Genomic DNA, 15,049 nt, shown 5'->3' with positions numbered 1-15,049 from the left:
CTTGTGCGCTGAGAATGTGCGAGCAGTGCGCAATTGCGCACGCGCGCAGCTTAGAGGGAACACTGCTCAGAAATAAAGCTAATCATTTTTAAAAGCACAACATTTGATCATGTGTATTAAAAAAAAAATGCCATATGGTAAGCTCAAATTTCTTTTGAAATTAAGTTTGATAAAAAGCTTAAAAATAAACACATAACAAAAGCAGCAAGTGATGAAAAATGTAGCCATCTATTTGAATGTTTGAGACACTGGGGACAACACATATTCATTAGTAGTAGTATTTTAACAATAAATACATAGTATCATTACAATTTTAACATTTTGATTGGCAAGTCAGATGAAAAAACCTGACAGCCAACAAGTGGCCCGTGTTACTTTTCTCAACCCTGTCATAAGGGCATTAAAAAAACGACAATGCATACACTTAGGACACTGCACATTTTAATCCTATCACAGCTAATTAGTTTACAAAACAAATTTGAAAGGAAAGACTGGGGATTTCCTAACAGTTTGTTTGTTGTATGGGCCTCCACAACTATTTTTTTATTTAATGACTACAGGGCAAACTGTTTCAGAACATAAGTCACAGAGTCAAACCGAGAAAGCATTAATGTAAAAAAAAAAATACAAATACAACAATGTCCACATGACCCTAAACCTTCCATTGCACAATATTTTGCAAATAAAGTCCGTTGTTTTCGAATTTGAAAGTTATGTATGTATAATTTTAAAACCACTAACATTATTATAGTGTTAGTTTTACTGAGAAGACAATATCAATCATCCCAAGACAATAGTGTCAACCCCATCCAAGTACTTTCTCAGTATTTATAATATCCATTGATTCCCTTACGTTGAAGAATATTTGCTAAGGAGAAAGATCCACGTATTTTAGTCTGCTAAGGAGGCCATTTTGAAAACGAAGTCGAGGGAAGTTGACATCACAAACAATTCAAATGACTGAAAATAAATCTCAGAATGGCCAATAGGAGCCCTGCCTAGGGAAACAAGTGATTGGTTGTTAGCTGAAGCCTGAGAGTTTGTGATATCATCTTTAATCAGCGGTCTCAAAATGGCTGCCCCCAAATATGCATTAAAACAGATTGATTTTGCTTTATAGCTCATGATAAAAACTTTGGCTGTGACTACATAAATATCCCACAGGCAAAAATATAAAAAACATTACCCCAAAAATTAGAGAATTATTTTTGACATGACAGCAACAAAATATAATATAAATATATCATGTGGGCCATCTTATAGAACATCCTCTGGGTTGACTTTCGCTTTAGCACCTTTACTTACAACACACAGTAGAAGAACAATATATCTTGAAAAAAAATGATGATGCATTTTACAATAGGTGCGTAGAACCAATACACTGAGGTCTGTGAAGAGTAAGGGGGTATTGCACGCAAGTAGAATTAAGATTCCAGGCTAACTGAAAAAGTACAGCTTGATCTAGTCTGGCCGGCACATTTTGGATGAATCTGTGGCACATTTGCCAAGCAAGGATGAAACGGCATGGCTAAGTCAAACTGGCTCTAGATATTTGGGATAAAAGCGTGTTCGACATCTTCGTATTATAAGAAAAAAGTAATAAAGCGCTGTTATTAAGTAAAAGGAGAAAGCCTGGCAGACAATTGCTCCCGGCTCATGAAAATGTTTGCTATTTGTATCTTTTCAAGGAGTACCTTTATTGGAATGGTGGCCTGATTTTAGCTTGCCTTGTGGGAAGCCTGGATTTGATTCATCTTTTTTTATATATTTATTTCTCAAGTGTTTTATGTACTTGCCCAACACAAATCACTGGGGATGGTGCTCTGACGAGGGATCTGTGAACAGTGATTTCATGCCTTACTCTGGAGTAGCATTTCTAATCTCATTGTAAACAATGTTCACTATGTGGTTTTAATGACAAAGACTATTATTACAATCCATTTCAGGATATGTTTTTGGTGTAGTTTTATTTTATTGATCTATAATGAAGAACGAATGTCTCTTTTTGACAAGGGACCAGTATAATGGGAGTTGGACCTGTATATACAATATTACCGATGCAAAAGACTTCATTGATACCATCCTGACAAGTTTTAATGTCACTTTTAAGAATCTTAAAAACAGCTATGATGTACTCATTCCTCAAAGTTCTGATGGCAATTTGACAAACATTCTTAATTGGCATCACAATAGTCATGTCAAGTTATGTTTATTTGTATGGCCCTAAATCACAAGAAGTCTTAAAAGGCTGTACAGACTACTTTTACACTAAGACAATAAATCAATAATTCAAATACACAAATAACTATTTAATTGACTTAACTATAAAATGGCTTGCAATTAAACAGTCAACAGAAATAAATGTAATGCCAAAATAACCTATATGTAAAATTTAAATGCAGGATTAATAAAACAATCCAATATATGAAGAAAGTCATAGAAAAGGTATAAAACCCATTAATTAAGCACATAATAAAAGTACCAGATGTATCTCTTAGCCTGGTCTGGAGCAGGCGTGCTGTAGAGAATTAAATCATCACCGTAACTCAGCCGAGCTAAATTAAACCTACATCCATGCAACCGACTAGAGGCTAAATTCATTCAAGACAAACTTAACAAGGCTTCATCCTTTATCTTGGTTTTGTACACTACTCCAAGGTGTGTGTTCAAGATAGGCATAACAATGTATTTATTGGATTTCCGAGGGAATTTTGCTTCAGTAAAAATACTTACATTGATATTAATTGTCGGACTCCAACTCTGACAAGTTCGGTTTAAATGGCATTTCAAATTCAGTTGTTACAATTCTTGGGGGAAACATGAAATGATTAAATGTTTAACCCCTTACAGTTCCTGTAAAATTCGCCAACAATCCCAATCCAAGACATACCCAAAGTAAATTGAATGTTGTTCTTGAACTATTTAGAGAACATGGATGGTTTCAGTCTCCTTTGAAAAGGTAAGGCAAGGGGACGTAATTGGTGAGTTACGCCACCTTTATAGTTTTTGGGTATCTTGTTTCAGACGGATTGCGATTTATCTGTGATGGGTATATTTTGAAATGGTCATCATATCTTGAATCCCAAGATTTTATGCTTTCCAATGAATGTGGCATGACCTATTTCAGTGACTTGTGACATAGCGCAGACAAGTATTCGTTTATCCCAAGTTGGGCAGCCAGCCTGTGGGCCTTTGGAAAACAAGGAGGTTCAAAAAGAAATATCAACTGATAAAATATTTTCTTTTACTCCTTTCCTTGTTTTACAAATTGTATTTGTTCAGCGTTCAGTGCAAAGTGTTGTGAACATGGCATCCAGTGTTTAAACAACACACAAGAATTGGGTAAAGGTACCTATGCCAGGCAATGTTGATTATGCATGCATTATCACAGGTAAGCCTCAGGGTATGTCTCGGGCATGCTAGGAGCCGGCCGGACGTGCCATGGACATCTGTGCGTGCTGATCAACCAGCGCAGTCATGTTAGGGTCCCTCAGGATCAGGGCTGAGGACGTCGAAGCTGGCGTGACGAAATGGAAGTTTGGATTTCCGGGAAGGAGCATGTCATTAACAAGACTGGAAGTGGATGCTGAAGAGAAAAAGTCTTGTATGAATATGAACTCAACAACCAAACTGTGTTTTGCTACCTCTTGTATGCTTGTCTGTGTTGTTGTAAGGCGGCCGCAGCAAAGGGCACTCGCGCCCAACAAACAAGTCAGAGCTCCCTATGTATGTGTTGAATACAGAAATAGAACAAGGTCCGGGGACTGCACCTTTCAACATAGTGCGCCCCACAGTCGTTTAAACGCGGTACTTGACCATTCTCCACGCTGATTGGCTATAAGCACGAAAGTTCTGTTTGATTCATCCATCAAATCTTCGGGGGCGGGAATCTTTGTTTCCAACGTGAAAGTTGCACCGTCCGACAAGTAACTGCACACGCACATGCAAAAAATACTGATTTTAATTCAAATATACCACCTCAAAACCAAGGTTCAATTTCAATCTGAAACGTAGCAGTGTCAGTAAAATAACAATAGGTAAAAAATAATGGAACTTAATTTTCTTTCCGGTACAAAACTACCCAGAGCCAGGAACCGGTTCACAGCCCGGTGGTTGCAGACTACTGCCCTATAGGACATAACCAAACCTAGTCTCTTTATGCCCCCTAATGGACAAAATTACACCAGTCTCTTTGCACCCCTGATGGACAGCATTAAAAATGCAGATCAGTCATCAATAAGTGCGCGTCCAGGAAGTGCATTGCAGGTTGGACAACACGTTTCTGGGGGTCGGGGAGATCAAAGTCGCTATATAAAAAGAAGACAGTGAGCCAAATTCGCTTTTTTTCCTGTACCCAAAACAGCAAGCTCCAATACCTCGTCCGCAACAAAAAAATATCTTAAATAAGACAAGGCTTAGTCCCCATGCACTATTCTCTCCTGACCAAAGGACTCTACAAAGCAACTAGATCTCTCTACAAGACGAGAGCTCAAGCGGACTTCAAACCACCTAAGCAAATATGTCTCTCTCTCTACAAAGCAAGGTATTTTGTGCAACCATACACACACAAAAAACGGCCGATTGGTGCGGTGTGTCAACATTTCAAACACGCCCTTAAAAATCTCTGCTTATAGCTTTCATGAGCCATTTTCATTTTCCACAAATAACCACCACTTTTTCCATCACCACAGAAATTCAATCACATTCCAATATCCATCATCACTTACTTAAATGGAGTAGTAAGGGAATTGTGGATATTTAGATGAAAATCATATCCAGGGCTATTGTATAGTTTTGTTGAGAAAAATGCTAAACCCAAGCTTGCTCCTCTGCATTGAAATAGTTTCAAGATAGAAAGTCGTATTTAACACAATAACTAAATATATAGTGAAGTACACAATTAAAGGGCTGATCTTACCACAAGTGACTTTGTGTTGCTGAGGACCACTGATGGGGAAACCATCTTGAGCCTCTGCAGTGCCTTGAGTCTGGAACGCAGCAAGTTGTACAATATACAACTAAATTTAATTTGAACTTTGGGAACCCCTCATCATTTTCAAGACTTTTAATTCTAAAACATTAATTATGCACCAAAATGTGCATCTGCTCAAGTAATTACTGCACACATTTTGCCAATAATATTACCACTATTTTACTTCTCAAATATCACTGCGTTATTTCAAGAACGTTTCAATCTCTTTCAATACCAGTTTTTTTCCAGTACCTTCAAGGAAGAAATATAGTGCTGAACAAAAGAATATTTTTTGTTGACTTTAATGACTAAAATAAATTTGCTATCTTGATGCTAGCACATACTTTGTGCTATTTTGAGAAGCCCCTGTCTATACTCTACGATCTTTTTGTGTCAATGACCTGCTAAACTGACATGAATTCTGCTTGCCGCTTCAACAATGCACGCACAGCTTTAATGCGTCACACTTGTTTACTAACACGGAATGGTCTCTAGGTGCTGGGTAATAATTGAGTTCAATACAGAAGATGAAGAAAGGTACTGTGTGTATGAAAAGCAGAAATATGAGCCAAATTTGAATGATATTGATTGCTCCGAATTGATGATATATCATTAAAAAAAAAACAATTGGACCCGGTAAGGAGCCAAGCCAAAAGATCCGGTTTTCTAATAAGAGCTGTCCTCTTGGGTGCGACTAGTAGGGGGCAGTGACGCCTTACATGAAAACCCCATAATAACGAACTACCATAGCAGCGTGCCTGCGTCATTTATGCAATTTTAAAAAAAACATTTATTGCGTGGTCTATTGAGTCAGACTGACAAGGAACATTGCAAAGGCAGCCATTTTAAGCATTTACAAGTACTTCAACTAAAATTCAAGCTTTTTCCTGACATTGAAAACAAAAGATTTTCAAGGATTTTAAGCACCTATTGGAACCCTGAGAAAGAAAAACTTTAAAATGATCAAGGGTGTCCAAACATTTTTAGATCACTATATGGCACCAAAAACACAAGCCAATTGGTATTACTTAAGAAGTTTATCGCAACCAACCTGAACCTGGTTGAGACAAGCCTGTAGTTTCCGCTTTGCCCGCCATCTGGCCACCCTCAGTCTGGTCTTTTCCCGGCGCTCCCGTACCTTACAATTTACAAGAAAAAAAAATTGCTCATCTTAAATTCTAAACACATTTGCTATGACAGCTTATCGAAATTCAAACATAACTCCTAACAGGAATCTCCGGACTCACAAGATCAGCCAGCAAAGGCTGAGGCAGCGTTTTTTCCAGCTCCCGCCGTCGATTCATGCTCCGTCGACGCAGCTCATTGCGCCGCATTTTGTACTCTTCGTAGATGCTGAAGTCTTTGGTCCAGGGGCCGCGAGCCTGGCGTGATATGCCCGCAGGCCTTGGAGCAATCTGAGTAAAGCTCGCCTGAGAAGCATCTAGAAGATGAGAGTCACCAAACAATTTGAAAAAGTTGACATTGACACTTTTTTCCCACTTTTTAAATTTGAGAACAACTTGGCTTTACTTTGTATTGGCAATGGTCCTCACAAGGTACTCACAAGAAGCACTTGGTCCAGCTGTACTGAAACCTGAGGAGCATTTTCTCTGGCCTGAATGTCCTGACCACTGTGTGGCAGACAATGCAACCTGAAAACAATTACCATGTCAAAATTAAAGACTGTTTACAAGCCACTCCATTTCAAACACATTCGTCCATGTTTTTAATACAATAAAAGCTTTTAATCTTTAACAGTTGCCTCTGGTGCATAACTGTTATCACTTGCTGCTACTACATTTCAAGTGGATTGCAACAACATATATGTTATTTATTATTCTCTTCGATCCATAGCTGCATTAAAATTGAATTGGGTTTCTTCTTTGAAAACAGAATGATCACCTCTGGCTGCACTTGGTGACCGTGGTTCATTCGATTGTCCAATAGGTATGACGTGACTTCATGCCCCTCAACTGGTTCCTCCTTAATACAGATCACCTGCTGATCCTCCTCTTCTACTTTCACCTTGAATAAAAACATTGCAGGTAACAACAAATGTTTCTGAGAAACATGCATCGGTTTTTGGCTACGTTGATGTCATTTGACCAATCAAACAGCCAACTAGTCACAATATTTCAGTCTGAGCAGGCTCAACACCAAAGTTTTCATAACAGGGAATGGAATAAAATAGAAAATAATCTAAAAATGATGGGAAAAAAAAACAATTAAAGAGTCGGAAAAGCTATAAGGATACAAATGTTTTTTTTGTTACTTATATATTCAAATTTATTTTTAGATTACATAATATTTTTTACTAAGGTGTCGGGAGAAGGACAGAGAAAATGATACAGATCTCTTTTCTGCTCTATTTCATTCAAGCATAGAAATGGCAATTGTTTGCGTTCACAAAAAAAAAAAAACCTATGTAAACATTTTAGATTGGTTCCAGATTGTTAGATAAGGCTTCTCCAATATTAAGGACAGGGTTCCTACAGCTAAGGTCAATACTTTTAAGTATTTTTTAAATGCCTTTTGAAATCAAATTTGAGACCCAAAAAATTATTGAAACAAAACAAAACGTAAAAACACTAATATTATTTTGCCTCATAAACATTACTGGGCACAGCTTTTAGCAATGGCATAAAATGTTCATCGGACAGCCACTTCTTATTAAATGTATACTTTCCTGTGATCCAAAGTAAACGTCTCGGTCCAAAGTTGCTAGGTGTATTGTGGGTAGACCTAAGTCATGCGTCTGCTCTAAAAGGCCCGACTGAAACTACATCACCGTTTTGATAGTTCTGTTGATATGGTCACGCAGTGTTGCCACAAAAGTAAATCGGTGAATTATCCCTCCCCAAAAAATGTTTTTAGTTCAAACAAAGATTGAGGCTTATAAAAGATTGGATTATTAACATCTCAATGCCATTTAATTCCTTTTTTTATAATAATGAATTCAATGCCTTTAAAGACTTCTCAAAGATCAGTGGGACTCCTGTAGATCATATGTGTCAAACTCAAGCCCCTGGGCCAAATTTGTCCCGCAATGTGATTATAATTGGCCCGCGAGATCATATCAAATGTTCATTAGAGCTGGCCCGCGGTATGTACTGTGCCGCTAATACTACAAATCCCACAAAGCTTTGCTAGTATTTTGGCGCGCAGTAAAACCCAGCAAGCGCTCCGTACTTCCGTTCACAGTCATTCATCCATGCCCCAGTCGCATCGGAGAAATTAATAATTTCACCCTCCAGAAAAATGGCCAAACGAAAGATAGACAACAGGACCTTCCAAGACAGGTGCGAGGCAAATTATTTGTTCACGACTATAATGGACAAACCTGTTTGACTTGTGTGCGGAGCTGGCTTAGCTGTAAAAGAGTATAACATAAGATGACACTATGAAACAAAACATGATGAAAAGTACAAGGACCTGGACCTAAAGCAGAAGCTGCAAAAAGTGGAGTAAATGAAACTAAGTCTGGTTTGGAGGCAGACCTTGTTCACAAATGTAAAATCAAAAAGTGAAGCTGCTGTAAAGGCCAGCTCTATTATGGCCATTTTCCGTGTTGCCAAACAATGGTAGCGCAAATTTCTCTTGCCGTCCTGACTAGTGCACGGTTCGCTGAAAAAAAAAATCAAGGCGCTCAGCGTCGAGGTGTCCCGGCGATTTGCCGACTTTGAGGCTCAGAAAGGGAGATTTGAACTGCTCAGTAACCAGTTTGCGATTGATGTGCAAATCACACTAACCAGTCTCCAAATGGAGCTAATTGAACTGTAATGTAATGACATGGTGGAATGAAAATATGACTCTTTTGGTGCCGTACAGTTTCTATGTTTTCATCCCGACACAATGCCTCAAGTAAGCACCCAAGCTGCTCAGATGCTCGCTATGTTGCTGCTCAGATGGTCTCGATGTTGCTGCTCAGATGCTCTCAATGTTAGGTAGCACATAATGTATCTATGTGGGCAACTATTCTCTATGATGAAGGTGAACAAAACACCTCACTGATGAGCACCTTCACTCCGTCCTGAGGCTTTCCTCAGCTCAGAGTCTGATTCCAGACTTTGACGAACTTGCATCTAAGAAAAGATGCCAGGTATATATCAGGCTTAGACCAATGTGCAGAAGAAATCAGAGCGTAGCAAACTGAGCTTTAATATATGTTATGAATCTTTGAAATGTGGACTTTTATCGAATGACATTATTATTTTTGGTTCTGTTATTTTTGGCTTTGAAAAAGATTTACTTGAAAAACGAACTTGAAAGGATAAGGGGAGAGACATTCTACTTTATACATTTAAATAGCAAATGAATACCACAGTGTTTTTTATTTCAAATTTATTTTCTCATGTTTTTGTAATATCAAGCTTTGTTGTTGACTAAGAAAAACTAAAGTTTGCTTCCATATGAAAAGGTCAAACATTACATATTAGTTGCAGTTTATTTTTCAATAAATATTGACTTAGGCCCAGGACTTTACTTCTCTGCTTAATTTTGGCCCACAGTGAATTTGAGTTTGACACCCCTGCTGTACATAGACGACTTAAGCTGACTCGCTAGGTTGCCGTGACTGTCCTTGCAAATTGTTTTCACCTTGAACCATTTAAAACCATTTGGTCACTCATTGGCACATTGGGGAGCCTAAGTCGCCCCCCTAGACCCCCCACCCGCCCCAACTTCCTCTGCGTGGGTGAGCTGCCATGACAGTGTACGACTAGGGACTATTTCAGACAAGACCACATTATGCTTAAAAGGCTCCACAGCTGCATATTTGTATTTAATATTTCTGGCATCCAGTAAATAGTTTAACAAGCAGGGTTGGGTAGGATTACTTTAACTTGATTACTTTCAATTACTTTTGGATTACTCCAATACCAAATATGCTAATAAAAGACAAAATAAACTAAATATGAATAAAATTGCAGGCTTGGGGAGTAACGGAATACATGGGACGGCAAAAATGATGTTGGCAAGCTGTTTGGATTTATTTTCATTTTGTTTCTGTCGCATTTTATGTTAGTTTTGCCGGAGATCAAAGCCAAGAGAGAAAGCTTTCCACGTGTTGTGAGTCATAATTTCATTCATATTTAGTTTCTTTCGTCTTTTATTAGCATAATTGGTATCGGAGTAATCCAAAAGTAATTGAAAGTAATCAAGTTAAAGTAACCCTACCCAACCCTGTTAACAAGAATATGTTCTTGTACTAATTTCTAGTTTAGCGAGTATTTAAGCTAAAATAACCTGTCTGATGTTCAGGCCAATCCTTGCAGTTGTAAAAAAAATATATCACAGTGTTTTTCTTATGTACTTATTTGTCGTGCACCTGTATCATGGAGCTGGCCAGGGTTGAGCTATCCACTTGTGGTGAACCACAAGGGGATGAAGGGGTTTGTGCAGACTTCTGGCTGGCTTCATGGGCGGGAAAAGGGGGCAATGCCAAAGTGTCAGTGCCGTCCAAGCTTGGATGCACGGTGACATTCCAGTCACCCTCCTGACTTTGGCCGTCGCTGCTGAGAGGACCGTCTTGGACTGAGTGACAGAGCAAAACTACAAGCAAATAAAATTACCACTCAAAGTAGGTTGTTGTTGTATTTAATGAAGCAACTGCCTTACCGGAACTCTCCAGGCATTCTGTACCCGTGAGAAGAGGGACTGCCAACACGCAGTCTGTTGCTTCAGAAGTAATCACTTGCATGTCTAGTTGTCTGGCAGTCTGTCCACATGATTCTGCAAAAAATGAGAGAGGATTAATTAATCCATGGCCCAGATAAACCCTCGAATGTGTTTGTATCCTAGACTGTAGGCCAGGGGTCGGGAACCTATGGCTTGCAAGCCATATATGGCTTTTTTTCATGAGAACATATGGCTTGGAGAAAAAAATTGGACTCAACACATTTCTCTGCGAAGTTCCAAAAACAGATAGGTAGATTCAGATTTTGGAGGAAATACTGAGTTAAAAATAGGTTCAGACGAGTATGTTTAGGGCACATTCTTAACTACAGCTTACAGTCAGTATGTCACAAAAACATACCCCGTTTTGGCAGTAGGTCGCTAAGGAATACTTTAATTAGATTGAGTGAGCGGTAGAGGTGGGCGGAACTGCTGCACAGTGTCACTCCCTTCGCTCTGTGCCGAAGGTAAATACGATGATATCCTTCTTATTTGCAGTGATTTGTGACATTTTTACAAAATAACTTTGCTTGCACCTTGTTATGAAACTATTATCTAGAACAAAATGATGGTCAAAAGGAGCCTCAACAGTAAGTAACTGAGAGGGAGACAAAATCTAAATATATTAATATTCAGTTAGCCTGGATTTCTTTATTCCACTTTCGCACAATAAACTGCAGGTGTTTGTTTGACCAGTTCCTACCCATTATTTACATCTAACAACTGTTTTGTTTGGTTAACCAAGTGGTTTGTAACTTCCAGTTGAGTTACCCTACTTTTTGCGTTAATGTGTAATTTTGTATATTCTTTCACAATTAACCGGCTCCATGTTTTTCTGCCCGTCAAAACATCACGCCTGCCCAAAACGGCACTAAACAATCTCAGAACAGTTACCATATTTAATCGTGTATACCACGCATAATTTTGGAGCAATGATTCATCGGTCGAAAAATATCGTTTACCACAATCGCAAAACGTTGGCTGTAATGGGAATCGAACCTGGGTTGCAGCAGTGTGCCTAATCCTAACCACTGCATCAGCAGTGATTTTAGATGACATAAAAAATGCATTAGGATTTAATTCATTATCACATTACTTTTAATCACCAGAGACTATTGATAGAAAATGAAGAAAACAGAAAGTCATCCTGAAAGATATAAATAAAGGTAAAAAAAGAAGAACAAGGGAAACAACTCTTTGGTGAGGACATTAAATGAATGCATTGCAAATTTCAGAACTGAGTTCATAAGTTACGTTGTCAAAAATGAATTTAATCACGGCCGCATGTTATCAATGATGTCTGCCACTTACAGTTTTTAGAATGGCAAAATAGAATTTATTGTCATTGTAACATGTTAAATGCAACACGAAATTAACATTTGTCTCTGGTATTGTGAATAAAATAGTGTTATGATGAAATGAAATTGATTGCCTTTTCGTCCGTCATTTATATCACTGGTGGTCCAGTGGTTAGGATTCAGCCCTCTCACAACTGTGACCTGGGTTTCATCCCTGTCTCATTCAACCGCAAAGTTGGAGCTGAGAAAAAGTGAGACAGACCTTTAGACTGACTTTTAATGGCACGGGTGCGTGTTATACACAGATAAATACAGTCATTTGTTTTCTGTTATCAGAACTACTTTAGTCAGCAAATACTTACCTTGGTTATTTGCTTGTGGCTCATCAACTGTGGAGGTCTGAGAAGAGCAAGAAGATGACGCTCCTGTGGTGGAGACGCCAACCCAACCAGCCTGCGCCTGGGAGCATTTACCTAGGTTGCTCTTTACCAGAGAACTGCTGGTGGCTCTGTGCTGTAGCTCCTCCTCCACACCCTGTCTGTAATACTTCAGTTTCAACTCTGTGTAGCGCAACTTGGCTCGAACATTGTCGTTTTCCTTCTCTTTCAGGGCTTTCTCTCGCTGCAGTGTGGCCATGTCACGCTTCATTTGTGCCAACTGTGTCTTCAGGTCCTCAAATTTGACCCCCACTACCTTCAGCATCTCAGCTAAGACTGTCTCTACGGCACCGTTCACCGCCCGCTCCACCACGGCACCCATCTGGCCTCGGATCAGTGAGACAGCAATACTGACGTCCATCTCAGCTAACAGTTGACCTTCACCTGTAAGCAATTTAAACTATTATTATGAACACAGTACGTCATTTGTTTCAATGCAGTTGTTTGTAACTGTTATGATTGTCCATAAAATTGTCTGAGCAGTATTTCAGAAGTGCAACAAAAATAAGCAGTAAACAATATACCAGAAATAATGTGAAAATCGTTGATTACCCCGTTACTGAAAAAAAGTAACAGCGTTACGTAATGACATTCCCAACACTCGTTGCTACAGCGCGCTAACCTTTAGATATCTGTGGTTGAGCATCTCAATCATGATGGCTTCCAGTTCAATGATGCGCCATAAAAAACGTCGAATATAAATACAAACAGGATATCCATCCAGTGAAAACAAAAGATAATTCATATAAACAAGATCCAGATAATGAGAGTGAGCCCATGTTCGCTTTTGTAATAACATTGGGAAACATTTTTTGTTTAGTCCTCGTCCCACACATAGACACCATTTGTTGACAAAACGCACCTTAACCATAATATGCATTCATGAAGAACTATTAACGTACCGTTTTGCAGACGTGACGCTTGACCAGGCGAAAATAATGACTTTCAGCTGTCACAGGTGAAAAATTTGAAGGGAATTCCAAATATGTTAGGACAGTACCGTATGTACTTAAACGCAATTGAGCAGCTTCCGGTTTTTTCTTCTTTTGGTCATTTAATGAATTGCGCAAATAGCAAAGAGGACAGTACTGCCTTCTAGTGAATATAGTAGCGCTTTACAAAAACAGCCAACGTGATGCACTCACTAATTTATTATTTATATATATATATATATATATATATATATATATATATATATATATATATATATATATATATATATATATATATATCCAGCTCCAGACTTTCTGTGCGGAATTTGTATGTTCTCCCCGTGCTTGCGTGGGTTTCCTCCGGGCACTCCGGTTTCCTCCCACATTCCAAAAAACATGCATTTCAGGTGAATTGGCCGGTCCTAATTGTCCCTAGGTGTGAATGAGCGAATGAGTTGTCTGTCCCCGTGTGCCCTGCGATTGGCTGGCAACCAGTTCAGGGTGTCCCCTGCCCACTGCCCGAAGATGGCTGGGATGGGGTCCAGCCCCCCCGCGACCCTAATGAGGATAAGCGGTACGGCTAATGAGATGAGATGAGATATATATATATATATATATATATATATATATATATATATATATAATGAAAATAAATGTTTATTGAAGGTATTGTTGTATACATTAATCAAAACATGACACCAAAAAAACTAATGCTGAGAGTGAGAATGGCCATATTTGGTCACCTTACGCCCCCTCCCCTAAGAAAATTTGACAAATCTATTTCTGCCAATTTTTGCTTAAAGGTTTGCTCCGTATTTGCACTAATAACCCGGTCAGGCAAAAAATTCCAAATTTTTGGTATCCTGAAAGAAATAAAGTTTCCATGCAAGTTGCTGGTAGGTCTACGCACCTGTAACTTATATCTGTGACCACGTAAACCATCAACACAACAGAACTCAAAAAATTGATCAAAAGGCACATCGATCATTCCATGCAGTACTTTGAACACAAAAATTAAATCAAATCGAATTCTGTGGAGTTCCAAAAAGTCCAAGTTCATTCTTTGTAGTCTTTCCGGATATGACAAGTTGTGCATCCCAGGTATCCGCTTCGTATACCGACGTTGAACTCCTTCCAGTAGGTTAATGTCTTTGAGTAAGTAAAGGTTTCACACAACGCTATTATATTCTAACCCGGGTCTAACATAAACACAAAACTTTCGAACTAAGAATGCTGGGTTCTTGTTGTAAAAGTGTCTGTAAATGTTTGATGCTATGTTATTGGCTTTGTTGGTAATTTTGGCGATATGCGTGATAAACTTTAGGTTTGAAGTAAGAGTGACACCCAGATCCTAATGTTCAGTAACAACATGCAAATCATGATCATTAATGTTATACAGCGGAACAGAACCATGAAAAAACGACTGTGCTAAGCATTCATGAGATGACAGTTGCAGTTGCCACTGTTCGGACCAAAGAAAAACTGATTTAATGTAATTTTGGAGAGAATCAATTGTTCCTGCAACCTGGGTTTTTGGTAAGAAAGCCGACAGTTTAGCATCATCGGCAAAAATTGAGATGTCACTACTTTGAATGGCCTCAGGTAGGTCGTTCACAAAAAACTGGAATAATAATGGTCCTGGTACTGAGCCCTGCGGTACCCCACTACAAACTTCCAACCACGCTGAAAGAAGATCATCAATTTTTACACATTGTTTACGATTTGACAAATATGCAG

General features: G+C 38.8%; 1 protein-coding gene across 3 annotated transcripts; it reads right to left on the bottom strand.

Annotated features, from left to right (window-relative positions):
- Positions 1-209: 209 nt before the first annotated feature.
- On the bottom strand, positions 210-13,415 carry LOC148353334 (uncharacterized). Of its 3 annotated transcripts, none has more exons than XM_088352817.1 (10): positions 13,283-13,415; positions 12,306-12,764; positions 10,589-10,702; positions 10,299-10,522; positions 6,875-6,997; positions 6,537-6,624; positions 6,220-6,413; positions 6,024-6,110; positions 4,919-4,988; positions 210-3,586 (listed from the first exon to the last, which is right to left on the bottom strand). In XM_088352817.1, exons 2-10 carry the CDS (start codon positions 12,739-12,741, stop codon positions 3,420-3,422), a joined length of 1,503 nt encoding a protein of 500 aa, XP_088208943.1. In that variant the 5' UTR covers positions 12,742-12,764; positions 13,283-13,415; the 3' UTR covers positions 210-3,419. The 3 variants fall into 3 exon arrangements, with proteins under 3 accessions (XP_088208943.1, XP_088208944.1, XP_088208946.1); XM_088352818.1 differs by having other exon boundaries at positions 10,299-10,504; XM_088352820.1 differs by having other exon boundaries at positions 3,436-3,930.
- Positions 13,416-15,049: the final 1,634 nt, after the last annotated feature.

This window comes from Urocampus carinirostris, chromosome 14, assembly GCF_059441175.1.
Source record: "Urocampus carinirostris isolate Australia breed hairy pipefish chromosome 14, RoL_Ucar_1.0, whole genome shotgun sequence".
In the NCBI taxonomy this organism is placed as follows: Eukaryota; Metazoa; Chordata; class Actinopteri; order Syngnathiformes; family Syngnathidae; genus Urocampus; species Urocampus carinirostris.
This window is presented reverse-complemented; position numbering and strand designations above follow the sequence as displayed.

What these genes read in the sequence shown, in the direction of transcription:
- LOC148353334 (XM_088352817.1), bottom strand. Translation starts at nt 12,741, where the DNA reads ATGGACGTCAGTATTGCTGTCTCACTGATCCGAGGCCAGATGGGTGCC. An exon ending in GTCACCAAGTGCAGCCAGAG is followed by an intron (nt 6,625 to 6,874) that starts GTGATCATTCTG and finishes AATTGTTTTCAG; the next exon opens with GTTGCATTGTCTGCCACACA. An exon ending in GCAACACAAAGTCACTTGTG is followed by an intron (nt 3,587 to 4,918) that starts GTAAGATCAGCC and finishes TTTTCTCTTCAG; the next exon opens with CATCCACTTCCAGTCTTGTT.